The 27,380-nt window shown below is 38.1% G+C and overlaps 1 protein-coding gene across 1 annotated transcript in view; it reads left to right on the plus strand.

The window, feature by feature from the left end:
* The window catches only part of Oseg2 (intraflagellar transport protein Oseg2), an 892,258-nt gene that overhangs the window by 157,458 nt on the left and 707,420 nt on the right, over positions 1-27,380 (plus strand). The window contains exons 6-7 of the mRNA XM_067142201.2: positions 11,856-12,070; positions 14,114-14,281. Of these exons, the coding sequence (XP_066998302.2) occupies positions 11,856-12,070; positions 14,114-14,281 (383 nt within the window). The remainder of the gene's footprint in view (positions 1-11,855; positions 12,071-14,113; positions 14,282-27,380) is intronic.

The following is a 27,380-nucleotide window of genomic DNA, read 5'->3' on the forward strand; positions in this document are numbered from 1 at the left end:
AAACCGGGCAAATTGGCCGTGTGGTTAAGGGCGCGCAGCTGTGAGCTCGCATCCCGGATATAGTGGGTTCAAACCCCACTGTCGGCAGCCCTGAAGATGGTTTTCCATTTTCACAGCAGGTACCTTACTTATGGCCAGAGCCGGCTTCCTTCACATTCCTAGGCCTTTCTTGTCCCATCGTCGCCGTAAGACCTATCTGTGTCGGTGCGACGTTAAAAAAAAAAAAAAAAATCGGAAAATTTTCTGGTAGGTTCTAGATCGCCATGACTTGTTCACGTGCTGTTATGTCATCGGCAACGTTGAACAGGTGATGTGGACTGCACGCTAAATACCTGGCTGTGCCGTGCCGTGTCATTGAGAACTCATGTAAACTCTGGCCGTACCGTTACAAATCTTGCACTTAAGTTTATGTTACGGGTGACCAATGGTTCCTGGTACAGCGTCTTCAGAAAAATATCTCGATTGTTCACGAGGAAGATTTCTCCAGTTGGAGGTGTCTCTCCTGAAATGTGGACATTTTCAAGAAATTTTTTTTTTGCTATTGGCTTTACGTCGCACCGACACAGATAGGTCTTATGGCGATGATGGGACAGAAAAGGGCTGGGACTGGGAAAGAAGCGGCCGTGGCCTTAATTAAGGTACAGCCCCAGCATTTGCCTGGTGTGAAAATGGGAAACCACGGAAAACCATCTTCAGTGCTGCCGACAGTGGGGTTCGAACCCACTATCTCCCGAATACTGGCCGCACTTAAGCGACTGCAGCTATCGAGCTTGGTTTTTCAAGAAATAAGTGGTGAACAAACTTTCTTTAGTCCCCAGATTGACAAAGCGTTGTAAAAATTCTTTAGTCTCTGAATTCTTCCTCACTTAAAGTTGCGATAATATCCAATACCCTGCCACATGCATAAATGCTTCAAAATCCTCAAACATATAGGAAAATGACTCAAAAAGTATAAAATGACCAAATAGTGACATATAATTTCAGAAAATGATCTAAAAATACAAAATGGCAAAAAAATTATTTAATAAAAGAGTATTTCCACCGTGTGGGAACTATGATCAGGATTTCTGTACAAGTTAGTAATATCTGTTGTGAATCAATCAAAAGATCACAGGTCATCAAAATCCTAGCCCTGATAATAATCATCCTAAAAATAAGCTATGCACAGTTTTATCACAGTAATAATTGTTTACTGAATAAATACCACATGAAATGGACAGTATAAAAAGAGGAATAAGAAGACAAAGAAGAATTATCACACCAATAAAAGCTTTCATGCCTGAAACCCTTAGGGGAGACCGTGATGCAGACCATGATGCAATTCTTACTCTTTCAGTCTGGGGTGTTGCTTTCTTCTTATTTGTGTTTCTCTGAATACAAGTTTTATTTGTAATTTTCTCAAAAATCACATCATCAAGGAAAAAATCGTGATCAAAATGTGATGGTAATATAGTCATCCGCTGAATGTTATATATTGGAATCATAGTTGGTGGGCCAGATGAAAATTACTCACGTCTGTCTGGGTGCATGTGCACTATTGTCTGTATGATCACTTGTGCCGCTCTTGCATTCACTACTGCTGCTGCAAGAAATCTCGAGAGATTGGCCTTCATTCTCGCTAAATGACAATTCTGACACTTTGCTGCCACATTCATTAACTATCTCATCACTTGTGGTTAGATTTCATTTAACTATTTTGCCAAAATCCCAGGGAAAAAATGGAAAATGTGAACCACAATACTCTGCAATACAATGAACTCAGCTGATATCGCAGAAAGAAATGTGCCTTACATAATTGTAATGCCACCATCCAGCTTTAAAATGTCTGTTGGCTATTCGTGTAAATATTTGAACTCAGAGAGCCGGTAACATTTCGAAATTTGTGCAAGCATATACATGGGTTTTCACCCAGGTAAGATTAAGTCACAATGACTGATTCGTCACTGAAGTATGGCTTCCTTCTTCAAAGAAAAAATTAAAACTGTAGCCTGTATGGGTGGGTCATTCTTACAAGATCTGATTCAAATAGTCTGGGGAATTGAGGAGAGTCGCTCTTTTGATGCCCGTCTCTCCTCGTGTTGGACAGTTTTCATGGTCACCTAACAGACGGCACAAAGAGATTGTTGCAAGTCAAGAAAACTAATCTGGGTGTGATTTCTGGCAGGCTAACATCCATACATCAACCCTTAAATGTTTCTCTAAACAAACCTCTCAGAGACAATGTGCACAACTACCAGTGCTGGATGACATAAGATGTGCATGAACTTAAACTGACAGACAAGAATTGGAAACTGTCTGTTGAATTGCTTTATGAAAACAGGGGTCTTGAGTGTGTTAGTTGGCAGGGAAAATGACTTGCTATAGAGAGAAAAAAGCAAACGACAGCAGCTGCAGTGATTCTTCCAGCAGTATCAATGACATATTGTGGTTGCGGTTACCTGAGGTAAGATTTTTCTTTCTTTTTTTCTTGCTGGTATTGTATTTCTTAATGATATGATGGGTTTCCTAGTAAATCTATATATATAAAATAAGAGTTGTCTGTACATTGCTCAGAATTTTAAAAGAATGGTATTTTTTATCGGTCGTGTCCACAGTAGCAAGGAAATGCACTTTTTAATTTTCGTCATCTCTGTCTGTATGTATGTATGTATGTATGTATGTATGTATGTATGTATGTATGTAGGTATGTATGTACAAGCATCACGAGAAAATGGCTGAGATAATTTAATGAAAATCGGTACGTAAAGCAGGAAATGAGGGCTTAAAATCTAGGCTATGAATAATTTCATTCACACCGAGTGAAATGGTAGAGTAGGGGAAGATCTAAAATTTAATTCTCAAATATTTTTTTTATTAGTATTGATATCCATATCAACAGGGTAAATTATGAAGGTGATTGTAAAATATGAGAAAAAATCATAAATGAATGATCACTTGAAGAATAAGACAACAGGTAGTCATGAAAAGGAGGATTTACTTTACATTAGATGCCCTAATATCACAGAGTCAGAAGAAAATTAAATGTGAAGGCCTACAATATAGAAAGATCATAAAATTGATCAACAATAACATTACATTGATCATTTTAAGCTATAAATTTCATTTTTATTCCATTCTGAAATGCAGTTATAGAAATAAAATTGTCAATACAATATATCAAGTAAATGATACATCAGTCTTGGGACTAGTTTCAGCCACTAAGTGGCCAACACAAGTCTATGCTTGTTCCCTATCCACTCCTTTGTTTACATGGCCCGCCTGCTTCCTCCAGCAAGTCAGTGCTTGTTCTACATCAGTCATTAAAGGTGTGTCTCATAAATAATTTTTCTCCTTTTTAATTTCTTTTCTGTATGTTTATTCATTCCTAATTCTGGCTATCATCTCCGTATGTACTTCTTTGCCTGAGGTCCTAAGTCAACTTAGACATCATATTATGACAGGATCATAATCATAATTTTTGTTGTTATATGTATTTTTATGTTATAGTTATAATTATTCCTGCAACATTATCTTTGTGTGGTATACATATTTTTTAGTTAACACTTAATCTGTTTAATTTTTATTTGGCTGAAGATGTCCACTAAGTGGCTGAAATCAGTCTCAAGACTGATGTAATATTTAATTGATATATTGTATTGAATTTTATTTTATTAATTAATTTATTTTATTAATTATAATTGTACTTCAGTACGGAACAAAAATGAAATATATAGCTTATAATTATGCTGCCAATCAGGCAAAGAAGAAAGCCTTATTTTTAGGCTTAAAAGCTAAAATAGCCAAATTAAGCAAAAATATTGATTTCCTATGATTTAACACTTAATTTTCTCAAAGTTAATACTAAGAAACACAGATCCTCTTTTCAAACCATGACTCCTCAAACCAGAACTAATAAAATCTTGTTACAAGATGAAATTAAATTCTTGTATAAGAAGAAATCTTTTGCTAATAACAGGTTATATGAGACTCATCGTGAGATAACTAACCTTCTCTCTTATGCTCATTGGAATATTTTCAATCTTATATTGATTATAGACAACAATCCACTTTATCAAAAAACATCATATTCTAGAGAAGAAGTTAAAATTTTAAGACTAAATCCATTACCATTCCAGCAAAAACAACACACGATTGCTCTGACAGACTTGCTCAGTTTCACTCCCTTGTTATTAATCTCTCTAAAGTGACATTAAATGATGTTGAGACATCCATATTGAGTAAGGGTCCTTTTCTGTGTGAGAGAGAGAGGCGGGGGGGGGGTCCGAAACACAACTTGCCCTCGTCCAACCTTCTTAATGACATCACCATTATGGTAGAAGCCGAGTTAGCCATTAGTAAAATGCCGGTAGACAAACAAGAAGAAATGAGATTTGAAGCTAAAAGGAAACTGAGTAACATCTTCAAGTCTGTATTTAACAGAAACCCTTCCATCCCAATCATCAATGCCAATAATAATAATAATAATAATAATAATAATAATAATAATAATAATAATAATAGTATGTGCCAAACTAAACTCCCAACACCAGGCGAGTTGGCTGTGCAATTAGGACCGCGCAGCTGTGAACTTGCATCCGGGTGGTAGTGGGTTCGAACCCCACTGTCGGCAGCCCTGAAGATGGTTTTCCGTGGTTTCCCATTTTCACACCAGGCAAATGCAGGGGCTGTACCTTAAGGCCACGGTTGATTCCTTCAGACTCCTAGCCCTTCCCTGTTCCATTTTCGCCATAAGAGCTATCTGTGTAAGTGCGACGTAAAAGAAGTTGTAAAAGAAAACTCCCAACACAAAAACAAATATTAGATTTTAAGAAGAAAATCACTGACAGTGATCTTATCACAACAAAAGCCAATAAAGGCAACTCTCCTGTTATTATGAATAAGTCAAATTACATAGAAAAACTAAGCAATTCTTCGCAGACTGCTCATTTTCTTTGTAATCAAAAGAGACCCTACACTAAAAATTCAGCGTCAGCTTAAACAAACACTAAAATATGCACCATGTCTATTAACAAAGAAAGAAATAAGTTAATTAATATGAATCCAGGCCTGCCAACTGTAAAAGCACTTCCCAAAATACATAAAACTGATATTCCTATCTGACCCATCATTAATTACAGACCCAGTCCTTTATATAAAATTTCACAGTTCATCCAACCTTTCCTCAAAAGAAATCACCATTTTTTATCAGGGAATTCCATTAAGAACACTGATGAATTGGTTGAAAAACTAAATCATGTTACTATTCAACCCAGCTATTCTGTCCATTCCTTCAATATTGTTAACATGTACCCAAGCATCCCGATTTCAAAAATTTGTCCTATTATTTACAATAATTTAGATAAACACAGTGGCCTGAGCCCACTAGAAATTCAAGATTTCATCCCTATTCTAAAAATGGTTGTGAATAACAATTATTTCACACTTGACAATACCATTTATCAGCAAAATGGGTTAGCTATGGGATCGCTGGCATCAGGCATCCTATCTGAAATCTATCTGGATCATTTAGAACACACCAAAATTAATAATAACAATATCTTTAGTAATATTATCTTTTTGGACAAGATACGTGGATAACACTCTTGTGATCATGAAAGAAAGAGTGTAATGGATGGCATCACCACTCTATCCAATCTTAATCACATTGACCCACATATCAAGTTTACACTAGAATCAGAGAACAATAGAAAGTCAATTATTTAGATCTAACGATCATCAGACAACCTGGTTCATTGAGCTACAAGATTTTCAGAAAACCAGCGCAAACCGCTAACACAGTCCATCAAGATTCCATACACCCACATGCCCATAAATGTGCAGCATACCATAGTATGGTGCACCGCGCTCTTAGCACCCGGCTGTCTAAAAAAGAAAAATGAATTAAACACCATTTGCAATATGGGTTACTGTAGTCACGTCCTAGTTCGTGAAGCATCAGCAATGGTTGAGTGGCCTAGTAAGTGGTCCTGAGAGTTGGGATACCAGTTGCCATGGAATGGGAGTGGGCATCTCGGACATATTCTGAGTCATGGCCCTCCTTGTGCTCAGGTGGCTAGGACTATACAATTCACCGGTGGTCCATAACCCGTTAGAGGAGAGATCCTCACTTGGACTATGTGCAAGTAGGGTAGCTTCCTGCTTCATGAATTTACCGAGCTCAGAACATTTTAAACAAGCCTTGGACCTATGGGAGTAACGGAGTCCCACTCCCATTTGACAGGCGAGGGACTCCTGGGAAACAACTTGGCGAACTAAATGGAATTCGATGAGGAGCTATCAATATTAATGGGGCTTATGGAAGAAAGAAAGTAGAACTGGCTGAGTCAGCAAAGTGGATGCATCTGGATGTGCTAGGAGTAAGTGATATTCGGGTAAGGGGAGATAATGAGGAAGAGATAGGAGATTATAAAGTGTACTTGATGGGTGTTAGAAAGGGAAGGGCAGAGTATGGGGTAGGGCTGTTTATCAGGAATACCACTGCACGCAACATAATTTCTGTTACGCACGTAAATGAGCGAATGATGTGGGTGGATTTGGCAGTTGGAGGAATTAGGATGAGAATTGTCTCAGTGTATTCACCATGTGAGGGTCCAGATGAGGATGAAGTTGACAAATTTTACGAAGCATTGAGTGACATCGCGGTCAGAGTCAACAACAAGGATAGGAGAGTGCTAATAGGCAATTTCAATGCGAGTGTTGGAAATAGAACTGAAGGATACGAAAGGGTGATTGGTAAATGTGGGGAGGATATGGAAGCTAATAGGAATGGGAAGCGTTTGCTGGACTTCTTTGCAAGTATGGGTTTAGCAGTTACGAACACATTCTTCAACATAAAGCTATTCACCGCTACACATGGGGGCTAGGGGCACCAGATCCATAATAGAGTATATCTTAACCGACTTCGAATTCCGGAAATCTGTTGGGAATGTATGATTTTTCTGGGAATTTTTCCATGATACAGAACACTATCTGATCTGTAGTGAACTAAGTATCTCTAGGCCTAGGATAGAGAAAGTGAAATTTGTCTGCAAACGTATAAGGGCAGAAAATCTCAGGGATGAGGAAATTAGAAGTATATGGATATGATCAGTGAGAAGTTTCTAACAGTAGACATAACGAGGTTCAAGATATAGAAAGAGAATGGGTGGCATACAGGTATGTTGTAGTAGAAACAGCAAGGGAATACTTAGGAACAACTGTCTGTAAAGATGGGAAAAGGCAAACATCTTGGTGGAATGATGAAGTGAGAGCCGCTTGTAAACGTAAAATGAAGGCTTACCAGAAATGGCTCCAAACAAGGGTCGAGGCAGACAGGGAATTGTATGTAGGTGAAAGAAACGGAGCGAAACAAGTAGTTGTTGAATCCAAAAAGAAGTCTTGGGAAGATTTTGGTAGTAACCAGGAAAGGCTAGGTCAAGCAGCAGGTAAACCTTTCTGGACAGTAATAAAGAATATTAGGAAGGGAGGGGAAAAAGGAAATGAACAGTGTTTTGAGTAATTCAGGTGAACTCATAATAGATCCCAGGGAATCGTTGGAGAGGTGGAGGGAATATTTTGAACATCTTCTCAATGTACAAGGAAATCTTCTTGGTGGTGTTGCGAACAGCCAAGCTCATGGGGAGAAAGAAAATTATGTTGGTGAAATTATGCTTGAGGAAGTGGAAAGGATGGTAAACTCCATTGTCATAAAGCAGCAGGAATAGATGAAATTAGACCTGAAATGGTGAAGTATAGTGGGAAGGCAGGGATGAAATGGCTTCATAGAGTAGTACAATTAGCTTGGAGTATTGGTAATGTACCTTTAGATTGGACAAAAGCAGTAATTGCACCTATCTATAAGCAAGGGAACAGAAAGGATTGAAACAACTATCGAAGTATCCCATTGATTAGTGTACCAGGCAAAGTATTCACTGGCATCTTGAAAGGGAGGGTGCGATCAGTCGTTGAGAGGAAGTTGGATGAAAACCAGAGTGGTTTCAGACCACAAAGGGGCTATCAGGATCAGATATTCAGTATGCGCCAGGTAATTGAAAAATGCTACGAGAGGCATAGGCAGTTGTGTTTATGTTTCGTAGATCTGGAGAAAGCACATGACATGGTACCGAGGGAAAAGATGTTCGCCATACTGGGGGACTGTGGAATTAAAGGTAGATTATTAAAATCAATCTAAGGCATTTATGTTGACAATTGGGCTTCAGTGAGAATTGATGGTAGAATGAGTTCTTGGTTCAGGGTACTTACAGGGGTTAGACAAGGCTGTAATCTTTCACCTTTGCTGTTCGTAGTTTACATGGATCATCTGCTGAAAGGTATAAAATGGCAGGGAGGGATTCAGTTAGGTGGAAATGTAGTAAGCAGTTTGGCCTATGCTGACGACTTGGTCTTAATGGCAAATTGTGCCGAAAGCCTGCATTCTAATATCTTGCAACTTGAAAATAGGGGCAATTAGTATGGTATGAAAATTAGCCTTTCGAAGACTAAATTGATGTCAGTAGGTAAGAAATTAAACAGATTTGAATGTCAGATTGGTGATACAAAGCTGGAACAGGTAGATAATTTAGGTTGTGTGTTCTCCCAGGATGGTAATATATTAAGTGAGATTGAATCAATGTGTCGTAAAGTTAATGCAGTGAGCTTGCGGTTGCGATCAGCAGTATCCTGTAAGAAGGAAGTCAGCTCCCAGACGAAACTATCTATCGGTCTGTTTTCAGATCAACTTTGCTTTGCGGCAGCGAAAGCTGGGTGGACTCATGATATCTTATTCATAAGTTGGAAGTAACAGACATGAAAGTAGCAAGAATGGTTGCTGGTACAAACAGTTCGGAACAATGGCAGGGGGGTATTCAGAATGAGGAGATAAAGGCTAATTTAGGAATGAACTCGATGGATGAAGCTGAACGCATAAACTGGCTTCGGTGGTGGGGTCATGTGAGGCGAATGGAGGAGGATAGGTTACCTAGGAGAATAATGGACTCTTTTATGGAGGGTAAGAGAAGTAGAGGGAGACCAAGACGACGATGGTTAGACTCGGTTTCTAACAATTTAAAGATAAGAGGTATAGAACTAAATGAGGCCACAGCATTGGTGCAAATAGGGGATTGTGGCAACATTTAGTAAATTCACAGAGTTTTGCAGACTGAACGCTGAAAGGCATAGCAGTCTATAATGATAATGTATGTATGTATGTATGTATGTTGCTGTATAGCTAAATTTAATGGCTACAACAGCTCCTTTATAAAGAAAAGCATTAATAAACATAAACACCAACCTTCAACCATCTTAACAAAAGAAAAACTCACAACAATTTTTTATCTACTTTTACGTTTAATAATAAACAAGTCTACCAAATCACAAACATATTTAAAAAGCATGACTTCTAAATAGCCTTCAAAACTTGTAACAGGAACGCAGATAGTTTACACAATATCAATTCTATTAATCATACCAATAAGTTTACTAAGTCAGGTGTTCATAGACTCGACTCTCCGCCTCCGTAGCGTAACGGTTAGTGTTATTAGCTGCCGTCCTTGGGGACCCGGGTTCGATTCCCGGTACTGCCAGAAATTTAAGAATGGCAGGAGGGCTGGTATGTGGTTCAAATGGTACACGCAGCTGACCTCCAGTGGGGGTGTGCCTGAAAAGAGCTGCACCACCTCGGGATGAGGACACGAGTTTACTTATAGACTCAACTGTAATAATTGTAACGTATCGTATGTCAGTCAGACAGGTAGGAGCTTCCATACAAGATACTTCGAGCATGTTAACGCCCTGAAATATAACAGATTTTCGGCCATGGGACAGCACATGGCTGATACTAAAGATAAGTTCACTAATATCAACATGAAAATTCTCAAAGTTATGCAAAAAGGACCCCTGCTCAATATTACGGAAAATTGTTTTATTCATCTGGAACAGTTTTTCAATCCTAACTCCAATCTAAATGAAATTTCAGAGATGTCAAACATTTTATTTGACCTTTTAATTCCTGTCTTTAGTAATCATGTCTCAGAAAAAAAGAATTCGTTCTTTTATAATCTCTCTAAATTTCCCTTTCATCAGCAGTCTATCTTTCCACATCCTGCTGCCCCACCTTAGACACCCCTTCTCTCCTTCTCCCATCCCTTCCCACCCCTTCCCCTTCCTTCCTCACCCCGTACCCTCCTCTCCTTATCTACTCCTTTGGTTACATTGCCTGTTTCCTACAATAAGTCAGTGCTTGTTCCCTATCCGCTCCTTTGTTTACATGGCCCGCCTGCTTCCTCCAGCAAGTCAGTGCTTGTTCTACATTAGACATTAGAAGTGAGTCTCAAGTAATTTTTCTCCTTTTTAATTTCTTCTCTGTATGTTTATTCATTCATAATTCTAGCTGTCATTTCCAGATTTTCTTCTTGGCCTGAGGTTCTGAGTCAACTTAAAGACATCATATTATGACAAGAAGATCATAAACAGTCTGGTGTAAGGCTTTTCAGGCGTTTGCTCTATTAACCAGCGTTTCGTCTTAGGTCTGACACTAGACTCATCAGAGTGGGATGTGTCAGACCCTACCCACTGACGCTGGGGTGTATGCAGGTGAATTTATCAGAAGCCCGTTATAAGAGGCACAGTCTGATCACTGCATACAGGAGATAAATCTCCACAATGGAATTATTGCCTGCCTAGCAATTCCGAATGGAAAATTCTAAGTTCCCATGGAGGGAATTAGATATTTTTCACCAATAGAGCATGTCCATCAAGAAGATCATAACCAGAATTTTTGTTATTACTGTATTTGTATATTAATGTTATAATTATTCCTGCAACATTATCTTTGTCTGGTATACATATGTTTTAGTTATCACTTAATCTGTTTAATTTTTATTTGGCTGAAACGAGCCCAAGACTGATGTAATATCATTTCCTAGAGGTATTGTTTTGAAAAGGTGGACTCTCTAGTCAATTTTATTTCTTATATTTACATTGATCATTGTTTGTTTTAATGTGCTTTGTGTCTTCTGCTGCCACTCATCTCTGATAGATGGGATTACTGCTGCGTCCCGACTAAAACAGCATGCCTGAATATTGGCGGGAAGTAGCTGGGGAGTTAGATAACTTTTGCACATATTATACGTCTTTTCCCGTCAATGATGGGTAGTTTGATCCTATTTTGCCTTAAGTGCTATTATCAGCATGCAGCGGGGGCTTTCGAATATCTGTATGTTCAAAGTGCCTGAGGGAACCTCTTTTTGACTTGTGAACAAACCTGATTAAATAACTTAATTTGATATAGAATGACATGAACTTTGATCAAGTTTATATTTTTTCCCCCTGTATACCCTAATTTATGTACGTTAGTTTATAAATTTGTTTGTTAATAAATCTTTCATGTATTAGAATTCTGTGAATAATTTGTGTACCTGAGATTTTACCTGTATATTTTGTGTGAAAAAGTAGGTGAATTACTTGAGAGAATATGGTATACAGGAACAACTAAACAAAATTTTGCAGCAATCTGCTTAGGCAACTAGCACTTAAAATACTGGAATAAATTGATAAGTGCATTATCATATCAGGACATTTCTCTTATTAAGAAGGCTGTCCATAAAGTTTTTAACAAATCTAAGTCTTTATTCCAAGACTTGAATTACACTTGTTTGTTCCTTTCCAGTACCTTACTTTATAACAAGTCCGTATATTTCCTCTTTTGTGGGATATCTAATAATAGCATTTGCACTTAGCACCAAGTAGTGGATTTAAAATTATTGGAACCATTTGGTGTCTTCTGAGGATTTCCTGGTAGTGGCTACATTGTTGAATAGTGTGGTATATAAAAATAGTTGTGTATGTAGGGTATTGATCATTTTACTTTTCTCTTACAGGGCCAGGTGGTTCGTTTCACAAGCCCACCATATGCATTGGCATGGGCTAATGACTTTATCATGACTTCAGGAGCTCTTCCTATGGTATTGATATTTAAAAATACTGGTGAACTTTATAAAATGTATGACTACACAGATGAAGACATGAGTGACGTGTTTTTTGTGGCACAGGCCAGCCCCAGTGGCCAGTGTGTTGTCTTTGGATGTTACAATGGGTAAGATGTTTCTTAAACAGTATTATTTCTGATGCATGTACTCAATGTTGACTGTGAAAATATTCTGAAACCTTCATAGCCATAAGTATATCTGAAGTTGTCCTGTGGTTACTTATGAGTTCGTCAGTTGCCTGTAGTTCAGTTACTACCACTACTGTATAAATGTTTTCTTGTCTCACAGTATTGTTGAACTTCTCTCCCTATTGGTTCTAAATATTCAATTCTTTGCATGATTGTTTGATAGCCCTGAAGAGTACTTTATTTTTAGACAGGATATAACCATTGAAAATGAAAATCCACCGCCTGTTTCCAGTCCTTCAACCGGGTCAGGGATGGAATGAATGAAAGTCCCATTTAGCAGCGAGCATAGGAATTGTGCTGGCTGCCAACGATTGTGGGTTACAATTATTTCTGTTATTCATAGACATGGAGTATTCAGTCTTGATGTGGGAACTGTGCAATAAGAAGAAAGTCGCTTAAACACAAGCAAAGTGAAGAAATAAATATATAAAGATGAATACAGGTGGTAAAAGACTAGGAACATAGAACAAACACAGATCTGTCAAGACGGTCCCTCAGCAAGTGATGATGCCTACCCCCCTTATGTAGCCGAGAAGCAGAAACGAGTTCATCAGGTGCTGACAAGGAATGGATATAGAAGAACTGGGAATGATGAGGAGAAGGACTTTCTATTTGAGGATGGCAACGTATAAAGATGTGGGGATTGTTGTCGTCCTGTTGTGTTTTCTTGTTTCTTCTTGTTTTCACTCTTCCCATGCTTACCGGACATTGTGTTCATCCTCTTACATGTTTCTTTACTTGTTCTTATCTCTCTATACATGACTTAATTTGACACTTACCAGGCAAGTTGGCCATCCGGTTAGGGGCGCGCGCCTGTAAGCTTGCATCCAGGAGATAGTGGGTTCGAACCCCTCTGTCGGCAGCCCTTAAGATGGTTTTCCGTTGTTTCCCATTTTCACACCAGGCAAATGTTGGGGCTGTACCTTAATTAAGGCCACGGCCCCTTTCTTCCAGTTCCTAGGCCTTTCCTCTCCCATCGTCACCATAAAACCTATCTGTGCCGGTGTGATGTAAAGAAAAGAAAAAAAAAAAGAAGACACTTGTTTCTTCCTTTCCATTACTTGTGTTTCAGAATTGGGAGTACACATTTTAGTTAGTAAAACAACAAATCTTTGTAGTTTCACCTATCAAGTTTTCTGTATAATCTCTTCTTTTTTTTATTTGTTCACATGTAAAAATATATTATCATCATCCATTTAGGTCTACATGTGCAATATGAAGCTTTCTTTTCTATCTTGCTTTTCTTTACATTTTATGTGGTTCAGCGTTTTTTATTTACTCTTCAGGATGTGACACTATGACTGGAGCAGATATATTGAGAGTCATTCAAGAAGTGAGCAACTCTGCTGGATTGGTTTTGGAGTGCTGTGTTTCTATGATTACTGATTGTGTTCGAGCATTGCAGGGAGAGCAGAAAAGACATACTGCCCTTTTTAGAGAAAACTGGGACATGTGAAGATAGCCACATTGAGCAATATTATGAACATTGTTATGCCATCAGACCACAGATATCCATCGTAAATTCCCAAATTTTTTTCCTTGTTGGGGAATTTAGAGTGAAAGTTATCCTACCAAGGTTCGTAGGCTCAGAGTTTGATCTGTAACATACTGTCGTTCATTTCTTAAGAGGAAGGGATGAAATGAATCAAAATAATCAATTTAAAACATTTAAACATCTTAATACAACTATGTACCAAATAGAAGTCTTAATACTCAATTAAAGGAGTTAATTAATACTTCCCTCACAATGTGTTGGTCTCATTAGCAGAATGTCAAGTGCAGCTGACTAGAAGTTGGGAGGATGCAGTTCAAGTACCAAGAGAACAGTTTAGTTTTACTTCAAGTATAATGGGAAAGGTTGGAGTTCCAAGGAAGGTCTATTTATCATTGTAGCTATTTTTTGTATATAGCTCCCTTTTAAACTTCTAATGAAATTCTCTTAATACCATGAATGTGTTACAGGTTGCGTTGTTATAGCTGGAAACCACGCAAAGAGGACTGGGAAGAAGATAATATAAAGAGAATTGAGGGACTCTCAGAAATTACTTGCTTAGCATGGAAAGAGGATGGTTCCCGATTGGCTGTTGGTACATCCTCTGGTGCCTGTGATATCTTTGAATCTGCTCTAAGGTATGTTTATGTATCATCTTTCACAGCCATTATGTTATAAATCCCAGATCTGAGGATATGTTACTTTAAATCTGTGCCTGCAGGCAAGGGCATACCCAGAATATGAACAAGGGGAAGGCAACCCATGTTAGTTGGGAGAAGGGTAAGCCAGGTCGTGACTCTTCAAAGCAGACTGAAGGACTGTTCTATGGTCACCATAGTGGATGGAATAGTGCTAACAATAGAGAGTGCTTGCCTGAGGTGGGGGGCAAAAAGCATTGGTCAGTTACTTGAATATCCTTTGACTTGACCCCTGTTAAATGCTTTTTCTCCCACAAGTTCTACCACAGGTTCAGCTCTGCAGCATTATCACTCAACTCATAAAACCCTATTAGGGATTCTGCATTTTTTTTTCTACGTTCTTGATACTCATTTTGAGCATGTATGAAGGATGTAGTATTGTTAAGGCAGAAGTTGGGTATTTTGTAGAGAAAATTGATAATATAACAATGAAGTATGAGAATCAAGATATGGTATACTGTAAATAGTGAACATCTCCAGTGTTCACTGTCATAGTGTGGTGGAGGATTAGCCCTGAGTTTTTGCATATGAACGAGATGTGCAATAGACTGTACTTCTGCCTTCACTGCTGTTTCTTGTGCTTTCTGAAGTAATTCCTCAGTGCAACCTTATGGTCTTTTTTGAGTTTGTCAAGAATTCCTGCAATATATTTGTGGGTTACTGTAGTCACGTCCTAGTTCGTGAACCATGGGCAACGGCTGAATGGCCTAGTAAGTGGTCCTGAGAGTTGGGATACCAGTTGCTATGGAATGGGAGTAGGCATCTCGGACATCACTGGAGAGGTGGAGGGAATATTTTGAACATTTTCTCAATGTAAAAGGAAATCATCCTGGTGGTGTTGCAAACAGCCAAGCTCATGGGGAGGAGGAAAATGATGTTGGTGAAATTATGCTTGAGGAAGTGGAAAGGATGGTAAATGAACTCCATTGTCATAAAGCAGCAGGAATAGATGAAATTATACCTGAAATGGTGAAGTATAGTGGGAAGGCAGGGATGAAATGGCTTCATAGAGTAGTAAAATTAGCGTGGAGTGTTGGTAAGGTACCTTCAGATTGGAAAAAGCAGTAATTGCACCTATCTATAAGCAAGGGAACAGAAAGGATTGCAACAACTATCGAGGTATCTAATTGATTAGGGTACCAGGCAAAGTATTCACTGGCATCTTGGAAGGGAGGGTGCGATCAGTTGTTGAGAGAAAGTTGGATGAAAACCAGTGTGGTTTCAGACCACAGAGAGGCTGTCAGGATCAGATTTTCAGTATGCGTCAGGTAATTGAAAAATGCTACGAGAGGCATAGGCAGTTGTGTTTGTTTCGTAGATCTGGAGAAAGCATATGACAGGGTACCGAGGGAAAAGATGTTCCCTATACTGGGGGGCTATGGAATTAAAGGTAGATTATTAAAATGAATCAAGGGCATTTATGTTGACAATTGGGCTTCAGTGAGAATTGATGGTAGAATGAGTTCTTGGTTCAGGGTACTTACAGGGGTTAGACAAGGCTGTAATCTTTCACCTTTGCTGTTCGTAGTTTACATGGATCATCTGCTGAAAGGTACAAAATGGCAGGGAGGGATTCAGTTAGGTGGAAATGTAGTAAGCAGTTTGGCCTATGCTGACGACTTGGTCTTAATAGCAGACTGTGCCGAAAGCCTGCGGTCTAATATCTTGGAACTTGAAAATAGGTGCAATGAGTATGGTATGAAAATTAGCCTCTCGAAGACTAAATTGATGTCAGTAGGTAAGAAATTCAACAGAATTGAATGTCAGATTGGTGATACAAAGGTAGACCAGGTCGATAATTTCAAGTATTTAGGTTGTGTGTTCTCCCAGGATGGTAATATAGTGAGAGAGATTGAATCGTGGTGTAGTAAAGCTAATGCAGTGAGCTCGCAGTTGCGATCAGCAGTATTCTGTAAGAAGGAAAGTCAGCTCCCAGACGAAACTATCTTTACATCGGTCTGTTTTCAGACCATCTTTGCTTTACGGGAGCAAAAGCTGGGTGGACTCAGGATATCTTATTCATAAGTTAGAAGTAACAGACATTAAAGTAGCAAAAATGATTGCTGGTACAAACAGGTGGGAACAATGGCAGGAGGAAACTCGGAATGAGGAGATAAAGGCTAATTTAGGAATGAACTCTATGGATGAAGCTGTACACATAAACCGGCTTCGGTGGTAGGGTCATGTGAGGCGAATGGAGGAGGATAGGTTACCAAGGAGAATAATGGTCTCTGTTATGGAGGGTAAGAGAAGTAGACGGAGACCAAGACGACGATGGTTAGACTCAGTTTCTAACGATTTATAGATAAGAGGTATAGAACTAAATTAGGCCACAAGACTAGTTGCAAATCGAGGATTGTGGCGACATTTAGTGAATTCACAGAGGCTTGCAGACTGTACGCTGAAAGGCATAACAGTCTATAATGATAATGTATGTATGTATGTATGTATGTATGTATGTATGTATTTTCCCACCATGATGAAATCCATTCTATTTGCTTGCAAAGCATTAACTACTGGCTACAATATTGCTGAGTATTTTGCTATGTAATTAGGGCAATGATACATTGGTTGCATAATCACTGAATGCAATTGGTATATAGATATTCTTGTGACATAGTTTCTATAGACAGATAGTTTCTCTATTGCTTTGACAAGCTCGGGGAAATTTTGTGAGAATTTTTGAATGCTTTTGTATTTTTCTGGCCATCTGGTCCCACACATTCATAATAGATTGGGAGTCCAATCCCTGCAGCCATTCGATTCTCTGAAACCATTTACATAGTATCCTTTACAGTGGCAATAGTGTTTATAATTTCCGGTATGTTATTTGCATCTTTCATCACAAGATTGAGTTTGAAGTTTGAGCAATGGAAAAAAATGATCAAGAATACTTTTTCCTTAGAATCTGTTGTAAACTACCCTCTTTCCCTGCCATTGTCAAACAGCTATCAAAACCAAGTGCTACACAATATTGTGGTGAAAGATTATAGCAGCCCAAAAAAATTGTCAATTGCTTCAGTGATTGATAAGGCATCTTGTGCTTTCATTTCCCCCAAACCTTGAATTTTCACTTGGCTTTCAGTGCAGAAACGCAAACTGATAAAAAGCTGTTCTTTTCTGTTATGTCCACTGTTTTATCAAACATGGCTTTTTTAACATCACTTATTACTCTTTTTTTAATCTGTTGTGAGTTGTAGTCGCCAAAAAACATAACATCATTTAAAATGTTGTGATGGGAAGAAAGCTGAATTAAGGCAGTGTCACACCTCCACCCCAGCAAATCTGTTTTAAAGAAATGACATGTAAATGTCTCAGTTTCAGGTAAAAAAATTTCTTGCTAGTGGCTTTACATCGCACCTACACAGAGAGGTCTTATGGCGACGATGGGAAAGGAATGGCCTAGGAGTTGGAAGGAAGAGTTGGTTGCCTTAATTAAGGTGTTCTTTCCATAAAATACCTATATTGGCTCAAGTTACGAGATATTAAACGATCACTTTGTTATTGGTGGTAAAAAATTATTGGTCATATTACACACACCCTGTAGCTGAGTACAGGAAACAAAAATATGGATAGATTATAGTGCCCAACAATGTGACATTAAGAAAACCTGCTACCATATTTACTCGTGTATTAGACCCCCTTCCCCCCCCCCCCCCAAACCACTTTTAAAGTAGTCATAAAAACTCGCTACGAAGATTTGTCTTGGAGAAAAGGGATAAGGGTGTCGTATATCAAATTATGCAATATTGATACAAAATAACTTTTGTCAGTTGAGCAGTAGGCCTACAACACAGTAAACCTGAGTAAACCTGAGTAAACCTGATCACTGCTTTCGTTTGAGTTATCGTCCTACACCGCCAACTTCCCTGCTACCAGCGTGTCATCATTCCCAGTGATGTCATCTTCACTGTCATCTCACCAGCCATGCACTGCAATCGAAAGCATTCGAGCTCCCGTCTTTTTGAACCTTTAAAAAAATAGTTATGTCCCCTACCATAGAGTCCAAACAGTGTGAAACTATTCCCATAAGGTTTCTGGAGATGGTCCCTGATATTCCTAGTTGTGTGTATGTATAGCAGAAGCCACTCCTTCCAAATAAAGCCGCACAGAAAGTGTGCCAAACCACCAGATGATAACTAGCATTTATTACGAGCTGTACGTCCGAATGTAATACATAGCGACTGGAAGCATTCTTTTGATAACTGTGACAGTTGAAAGCCAAACCCTTATTTTTAAGTAAATTTATGATTGTTCTCTACATATATCACATCAGGATTTACCTAAACAACTGTAAATGAGATATGAGAGACTGCATTGTGTAGGTTAGGTATGCTCGAAAGTGCCCGGATAGTGCCAAACTTTCCACGACGGAAAGAATAAAAATAAATAACAGGAAATTTTGCCGCATTTATGGATATCTACAGGTGTAGCGGTAATGTGTTTTGTCATCATGATGTTTAATTTTGTATTAATTTTGTACGTTCGTTGTCTCAATTTTTTATTAACACACACTGGTACCCTAGTATATTTTGTTTGGCATCTCCGAAAATTGTTAAACGTAAGCAGGAACATAAAATTATAACTATTATTATTATTATTATTATTATTATTATTATTATTATTATTATTATTATTACTTGTTACTACGTTGGCGAGTAAAACAATCGTTATGATTGGGTAGTTTTTATCACGTTTTAAACCTACTTCTCTCCAAAAAATACCTATATTGGCTCAAGTTATGAGATATTAAATGACCACTTTGTTATTGATCTCGCCTGCTATATTAATAGCAACAAATGTAAATATTTCTCAACTAAATTAAGAAGCCTTTCTCGTCGACAGTCGAGAACGTTCCCTGCAAACTCTTATGTGATAACACCAGTGAATATTAAATGTAAATTAAAACGGGACTGAAATCAACCATGCTTACCCCAAGCTAGCCCATCCTGGGAGCGAGGATTACGCCGACGTGCGTCAAAATGGCAGGACTGATGAGAGAACCAAAGACCACGAAATCTTGCCTCGCTCACTTAAAAAGGGAAGTCTGGCCTTGGTGCGATTACCGAGTGACCAATCAGAGCACAGGAGCTTGCCTATCGCCACCTAGATTCACCAGTCATAACTCTTTATCCAGTCATGATATTTATACAATACGTAGGTGCTTTAAAAAGTTCTCGGAATGTACTAGAATGAAGTATCTTACCTTGGTGGAACTGCTTTTATTTTTCAACATAGTCTCCCTGTAGACTAATGCATTTGGTCCAGCGATGTTCCAATGCCTTGATCCTATCTCGAAAATGAGATTCCTCCAGGCCTGCAAAATACCTCTCCAATTCAGTTGTCAGTTCTTCCCTTGTAGAAAATCTCCATCCACCGAGGAAAATTTTCAGCTTGGGGAATAGATGAAAGTCTGATGGTGCCAAATCAGGTGAATAAGGTGGATGTGGCAACAATTCGTACCCCAGTTCATGAAGTTTTGCTATGGCAATAACACTTGTGTGCGGCGGAGCGTTGTCCTGATGAAAGATGACCTTTTTCCTTGCCAAACCAGGCCTTGTTTCGCGTATTTTTTCCTGTAGTTGGTCTAGGAGGTTTGCTTAGTATTTCCCCATAATTGTTTGGCCAGTAGGAAGATATTTATCAGCAAAATGCCTTTTGCATCCCAGAAAACTGAGGCCATGACCTTTCCGGCCGAAAGCACTGCCTTTGCTTTCTTTGGTGGTGGTGAATCAGCAGTTTCCACTGCTTTGACTACTGTTTTGTCTCTGGGGTATATTAGTGGACCCAAGTTTCATCTGTAGTCGGAAACCGGTGCAGAAAATCTTGTTGGTTGTACTGAAAACGGGCCAGACTTTGTTCGGACATTTCCAATCTGGTGCGTTTGTTGTCCAATGTCAAGAGCCGCGGCACCCATCTTGCGGATAATTTTTTCATACCCAATTCTTCGGTTAAAATATAATATACCCATTCAGAAGACATCCCTACAGCTTCAGCAATCTCCCGCACTTTCAGTCGACCATCCTCCATGATCATTTTATGCACTTTTGCGATAAATTCTGGGGTCGTAACACTTTTTGGCCGTCCACTACGCGGATCATCATCCAAGCTTTCCCGACCAAATTTAAACTCGCTGGTCCACTTGGCAACAGTTGAAAATGAAGGAGCAGAGTCCCCCAGTGTGTTCTGAAAGTCAGCATGAATTTCCTTTGCTTTCATACCTTTCTTTACAAAGTATTTAATCACTGCTCGAATCTCAGTTTTTTCCATTGTCACAAATCACTACGCGGGAACAACAACAAAGAGTCGTCACTACCACACTCCTGCAGCTAGAGCACTGACGCGCCACGTGTTCACTCACAGAGGATGTGTGATTATTGCGTGGGAACCTCGTTGCTCTAGCACTGACATCCAGCAGTGATTCCGAGAACTTTTCAAACCGTCCTCGTATTCCCGAACATATACAGATACTAATCGCAAACTTTCCATTTTTCAGAATTAGTAAGGACATATCTAGAATCCACAACCGACAGGGGCCAACGCACCCTGTTCTAAAAGTCTGCGTCACAACCTTTCTGAACTGTTCCAACTATTATAGAATAATAATTTATAATCTAGTAGTTACTTACGTAGATAAAGGGAATACAGATAAAACATACTACAAAATATTTTACACCATACAGGTTAGGTAGCTAAATGGAATACGAATAAAATATTCTACCACAACACTACATCATACAGTAAGGATTCTTAAAAAAAAAAGTTTACAAATAAAAATATTCTACAAATTCCACATCACACAGTGAATATTCCTTAAAACGATTTACAAATAAAATACTTTAAAACATCATAGAGATTCTACACAGGTCTCAAATTACGTTGGAGGGGGTCTTGTATTCAAGATTTTAAAAAAAATTTCTTCGTGTCAAAAAGCCAGGCGGGGGAGGGGGGGGGGTCTAATACATGAGTAAATACAGTAATTGTATCTAGCCACATCATATATTTATTCAAGCTGGTTTTACACGGGTCAACAACCCATTTATAATCAATGCTTGCAAATAGTAATAAAATTTTATGTAGACACTGCTTATTGTAATCACGGATAATGTTATCAGTTGGCTAGTGTTATCACTCCTCCAATGACTTTTGTTAGCATTTATGTTTTGTTTTTATACATTTTGTTCGTTTTAATATAGTAAACCAATCTTCTTAAAATTAAAATACATAACTGTAAATATAACAGATACAAATTTAGCTTTGGAGGTATGTAAATAAAAATGATATATGTTTATCATAAATGTTTTACATTTTATTTAGTACCAGCAGAACGTACCCATTGTTGATGGCCCAATAGTTTGTCTTTTTCACTGACTTCAGTTAGTACCCATCGTTGCCATATAATGTTTAAGCAGCAACATTCGTACACTCTGGTGTCCAGTCTGAATTAACAGGACCTACCAAGAACCAACCAAATTCCAAGCCGAGCAGCACTTGGCTGGTGGGTGCTTTAGAATGCATGCTGAAGCACATTCAGTATTTGTACTAGGGCTGAGAAAGTTGTTATTGGACACTGAAAATACACTCATGTTCATAAAAAACAGAACACCTTGAAAGACTAGAGATAGGAAGTTCATATTCACAGGACATGTTCAATAGTATGTTCTGCAGAAACGATTAGCATTTCAGTCACCTGGGTTCATCATGTGTCCTTTTGCCTAGTAGAGACTGGGTCCTCCATGGGTACAGATAACTTGTTCCATGCGTGATGGCATTGGCACATATAAGGTGCAAAAGGCGTCCTGTGGTATAGCCATCCATGCTGCATTCACCTGGTTCCACAGTTCATCTTTGGTGGATGGCATTGGGTCACAGCGCTGCACCTGTCATTTCACCTTATCCACACATTTTCGATAGGTTGACAAGTCCAGTGATCAAGCGGGCCATGGCAACTGTTTGACATCCGGTGACAACAAGAAGGCACATGTTCGTGCAGCAACATGTGGTCGCATATTGTCCTGCTGAAATATGGCATGTGGGGCGTCATGCTGAAAGGGTATGGCTACGGGTTGCAGGATGTCATTCACGTAGGCCAGACTGGTCGCAGTGCCCTGAACACGCACCATCTGTGATTTGTGGTTGTACCCAATAGCACCCCACACCACAAGACCTTGAGTTGGCGCTGTATGTCTTGTGCGAATGCAGATGTGATTCCTCTCCCCCTGTTTGCGGCAAACCAAAATGCGGCCATCGTTTTCAAACAAACATAACTTGGATTCATCCAAAAACACTATCTGCTGCCATTCCTGTCCCCAGTGGCGTCCTTCCATTGACGGAAGTGCGATAACAGGGTACAACTTGAAAACAATATTCTCTCACCCATGGATAACTAATGTAGATATCGAGCTCGAATTATTATTATTATTATTATTATTATTATTATTATTATTATTATTATTATTATTGTTACGGGGTTACCCGTGGAATGCAGAGGTGAAAGAAGGTGCGGGCTGGAATGGGTCTAACTACAAAGCCGAGAAATGAATTAAAATTTCATTAAAGGTTATATTTTCAAAACAGCCAAACTTAACAGTTTTGATATAGAATTTCCAACTTTAACCAATAACAACAAGTAATAAGGTACCAGTAACAAAATTTAAGTCTAGGAACAACAAGATTTGGTGGTATAACAGAACTTAGGCTTCAAGCCTTCACTGTACATTTTCTGAGCTCTCAGCTCCCAAACACATATTTACCAAAGGGCAGAAAACCCCTAATAACATGGAGCACTTGCTCCCACCTTCGAATATCAAGACTCTCTGAGGCAGTTTTACCACAAATAAAAGAGCTAACCCGCTCTCAATTTTTCAAGCTTATAAAGGTAATACCAGACTTTTACACATGATTGCCATCAAGGAACAACTTACAATGAAACAGGGGTATCTTGTACCCAACCTATTAGGCCTTCATTGAAAAAGAATAGGTTAAGTAATTGGCCCAAAATGCAAAATTGAATGGAGGCGTAAATTTGCAATCCTACACGAAACTTCTTAAAACCTAAGAGGCACTAGGGCGATGAAGCAGGGGCTATTCCCAAACTATGGAGGTGAGTCGTATACAGAATAAATTTAATACATTATGGAAGAGTAGAAGAACGGTTACAAAAACGTAGTCACCTCGAATTCAAAATGAAGGGGAGCTCGAGAGGGTAAAGCACTCTCTATCCCCGATTTTCAGTTAAAGTTATATGAAGATTTACAGAATTTTACATGTTTTAAAGATAGGTTACATAATAAAAAGGTTTCAGACCTTCCCCGAGGGTTAAACTGTTGAGCTAGCAAGAAAAGAAAGATGTTAAACGGCCATTACCTTTGTGAAGAGCTGTTGCCCAAAGGAAGAGGCGCTACCCGCCCCCTGCTACACTTCCATACACTAGGCTAGATGTTGTTCGAGTGGCCCAGAGACAGGAAAATCAGCAGTTTTTATACTCTTGGGGAAGATTCGAGACCTCTCATGAATAATTACGACACACCCACAGGCGTTTATTGGGTAGCTTACAGTTACACATCCAAACCGAAGAAGAAAGACATGATTGGTCAAAAATTAATTACAGAAATTCTGGATTGGCTAAGTTCAAAACTGGCGGAAAGAAGAGAGTTATATTGCCAACCCACAAATGAAAGAACAAAAATTAGTAAAGAACAAACTTATGAATACAAAATTTCTTCAAATAAAGTTCTTCCACTTCGCACCAGGGTGCATGCTTATAGTTTTTTGTAGAGACATCTATCAGAGAATGTCCACACTTCTTGATCAATAGAAGACAAAACAAGTTGAACTCCACACAGTACTGACAACTTCGTAATCACAAAATTTACGGTAGTGACATCTTCTCAGCAAACTTATGAGTTGATACAGTTGTTAAAGTTCAGAGTTTCTCCTGTAGAGGAGTACTTTAAGGCGGAAAATTCAAATGTGCGTTGTAGAGGTGTACCAACCTTACAATTATTATTATTATTTATTATTGTTTTACGATTGAGATTATTATTATTGTATGTATAGCTATGAAGTGTACATCCATTTAGTATTATTATTATTTACATGGTTGAATGATCATATTGTTTGTGAGGCTATGGGTTGTACATAGACATTTATATCAGTTCATTTAATGTATATACCTGTAAATTAATATTATTTATTCTTACCTGTATATATAAATCATAATCCAAAATTGTGGAACACATTATAACTTCCAGAATGGTAATAGGCTACGAGAAAGATTGAGAAAATTCCATCCATTATAAACTGTGTATTCGCACTCTAGAATTTTCACAATGATAGTTTTTTTGTGATGTAACTTTCTAGGGCCTGACCAGGAAACTATATAAAGAGACGATATTGATGGTGAAGTTAGTTACTGTTGAGTTACTAAAGTTGTGGTTTGGAAGTTCTTGTTTAGTAGCACGTGGGTGACACGCCGAGTTAAGGCGGTCTCCAAGTTGAATTAATTGGTAGTCATCTGGTTTGAACTGTATTTCAAAGTGTAACCTCTGTGTTATTCGGTGTCAGTTGTCAACTGTTTTAATCCTGGTGGCTTCTTGATATTCTTGAAGTGAAGCATTTTATTGTGATACTGTTATTAAGATTGTGTGAGTGTGTAATTTTTGTATATATGTGAACAAAATTAATTGTACCAACTGACAGCTCTTGTGTGCGTCTGTGTGGATATGTTAACTGGCGACCATGGGACAGAACGTAAAAATTTGCGAGTGAATAAGAGTGTAGTAGTTCAAAATGCAAGTCACACTAGGGATTGTGTCAATAAAACAGCACAAAGACAAACTTACCAAAAGGAATCTCTCAATGAATGGGAAGAAGAAATCTCCACAGGAGAGGCTCTGGGAAGACCTACTGGAAAAAGGAGAAAATGCTGAAGAATTTTTCATCGAAGTCAACGAATTCGACGAATCTTCGTCCGTATTGAAGATCTACTTGTGATACAATTCCTTTAGTTTTGCCAATTGCCACCTTTTCAATACAATAAAAATATAGTACAAACTTACATATTTATTATGATGTTTACATGGTACATGTATCGCTCCTTTTCGTGAGCATCATCAGCCAAACTATCATTAATCTAAGATTGTATAAGATCATAAAACAATTCTTTTGGTTCAAGATTGCTCCTATAAAACTAATTGTTAATCTTATAACATTTTAAAAGTCACACAACAATAAAACTATGTCTTAAGCTAACACTTTTTGTCTAAAATCTTCTTCAGTCTAACATTTTATTGCCGAAACTCATCTGGTAAACATCTTTTAAAATTGTTTAAAAATAAGAATAAAATAAAAAACTTTTGAGATCTGGCTAGTTGTGTTGGTTCCTGTTGCTTAACTTGTATAATTGTCATTAAAACTTCATAACAGTATTGAATATTTTCTGCAGTTGATAATTGTCATTATGATTGATAGACTTGTCCCCGTTGCTGAAGTAACATTTATGAAATGTATTGGTATTAATTTATATTATCAATGGGGTAAAATTGTTCGTGAACAAACTTGTTGATGAAACACTTTCTGATGTGATATTGGATTTAAAATGTTCTCGAACGTTCCATAATGGCTCGTTGGTATATCTGTAATGAAAGATAAAAATTATATGTTTATGGTTTTGATTGTATTTCTGTAAAACATTTTATTGGAAGAATTGTCACTTACTTTCCTTTCTGCTGTGTAATTGTTTGGTGTTACTCCTAGCCTCTTGAGAACTACTTGTTGTCCTGTTTGCACTTCTTGTGTTGTATGAGTGAGTGTGGATGAGTTTACGTTTTGGCGGGGAGGGGGAAGGGGAAGTCAAGGTAGGCGGCGCATTGACAGCTGCAGTAGACTGTGGAGGGGATAGTCTAGGAGAAGTGAGGGGAGGAGTTGAGTTTGTTTGTGTCAATAAGCCATTAACTTTTATCGGATTAAAATGTTTATAAAATTTATTTATATGTGATTTGAGTATTTGTATTAGTTCCGGTAATTGTAATAAGATGGGATTCTTTATTTCTGTTTCGTCATTTAGGTTTTTATTTTTATTATATTGTTGATCAAAATGAATGTATATGTTTTCCAATTCCGTCATTTCTTTTCCTTTTTCTACTCTTCCTTTCAATAGTTGTAAAACTGTGTCCAGTTTCTTGCCTGTGTGTACTCATTGCAGAATGTTTCCTGTGTTTGGCTGCATTTACATGTTCGAGATATCTTATTATAAAGCTTCGGCCAGTCTGGCCAACGTATGAAAACTTGCACTCTGCGCACATGAGCCTATATATTCCAGATCCTTGATATTGATTACTATTTATATTAACTTTATTGTGGTTGAAAAAAAGTTTTGGTTCATGTTTTGGGTCTTGAAGGCAATGTTAATATTTTGTTTTTTGATGGTATTAGTGATTTGGTATATAGCTGGGTTAGTAAATGTGGAAGTTGCAAATTTGGATTTTTTAATTTTTATCTGGTACAAGATTAGTGGCCAATTTTATTTTCACCTTATTAATGATTTTGTTAATCATTTCTATTTTGTAACCGTTGAGTGCTAGATCTTTTATAAAATCAAGTTCTTTCTTTAAACTCTTGTTTGTTAGTGGAATTTTTAGGGCTCTGTAAATCAAACCCAAAAATGCTGCCTGTTTGTGAGAGTTGGGATGGAGTGACTCGTTTTTGATCGTTACTGGAGTAAACGTTGGTTTTCTATAAATCTGGAAGTCAAATTTGTTTCCTGCTCTCTTTACATTTATATCTAGGAAACTTAATGAATTGTTCCTTTCATCTTCCTTAGTGAATTTTATATTACTGTCTAATTTATTTTTTAAAAATCCAAAATATTATCACTGTTGTTCAGTTTACTGTTTATTATAACAAACGTGCCATCCACGTATCTCAGCCAAAGGTTTAGTCCATCTATGTTATTTAAAATTTTTACATTTTCTGAATGATCCATATAAATGTTAGCTAGTATACCTGATGCAGGGTCACCCATTCCTAAGCACATTTG

This window comes from Anabrus simplex, chromosome 2, assembly GCF_040414725.1.
Source record: "Anabrus simplex isolate iqAnaSimp1 chromosome 2, ASM4041472v1, whole genome shotgun sequence".
Lineage (NCBI taxonomy): Eukaryota > Metazoa > Arthropoda > Insecta > Orthoptera > Tettigoniidae > Anabrus > Anabrus simplex.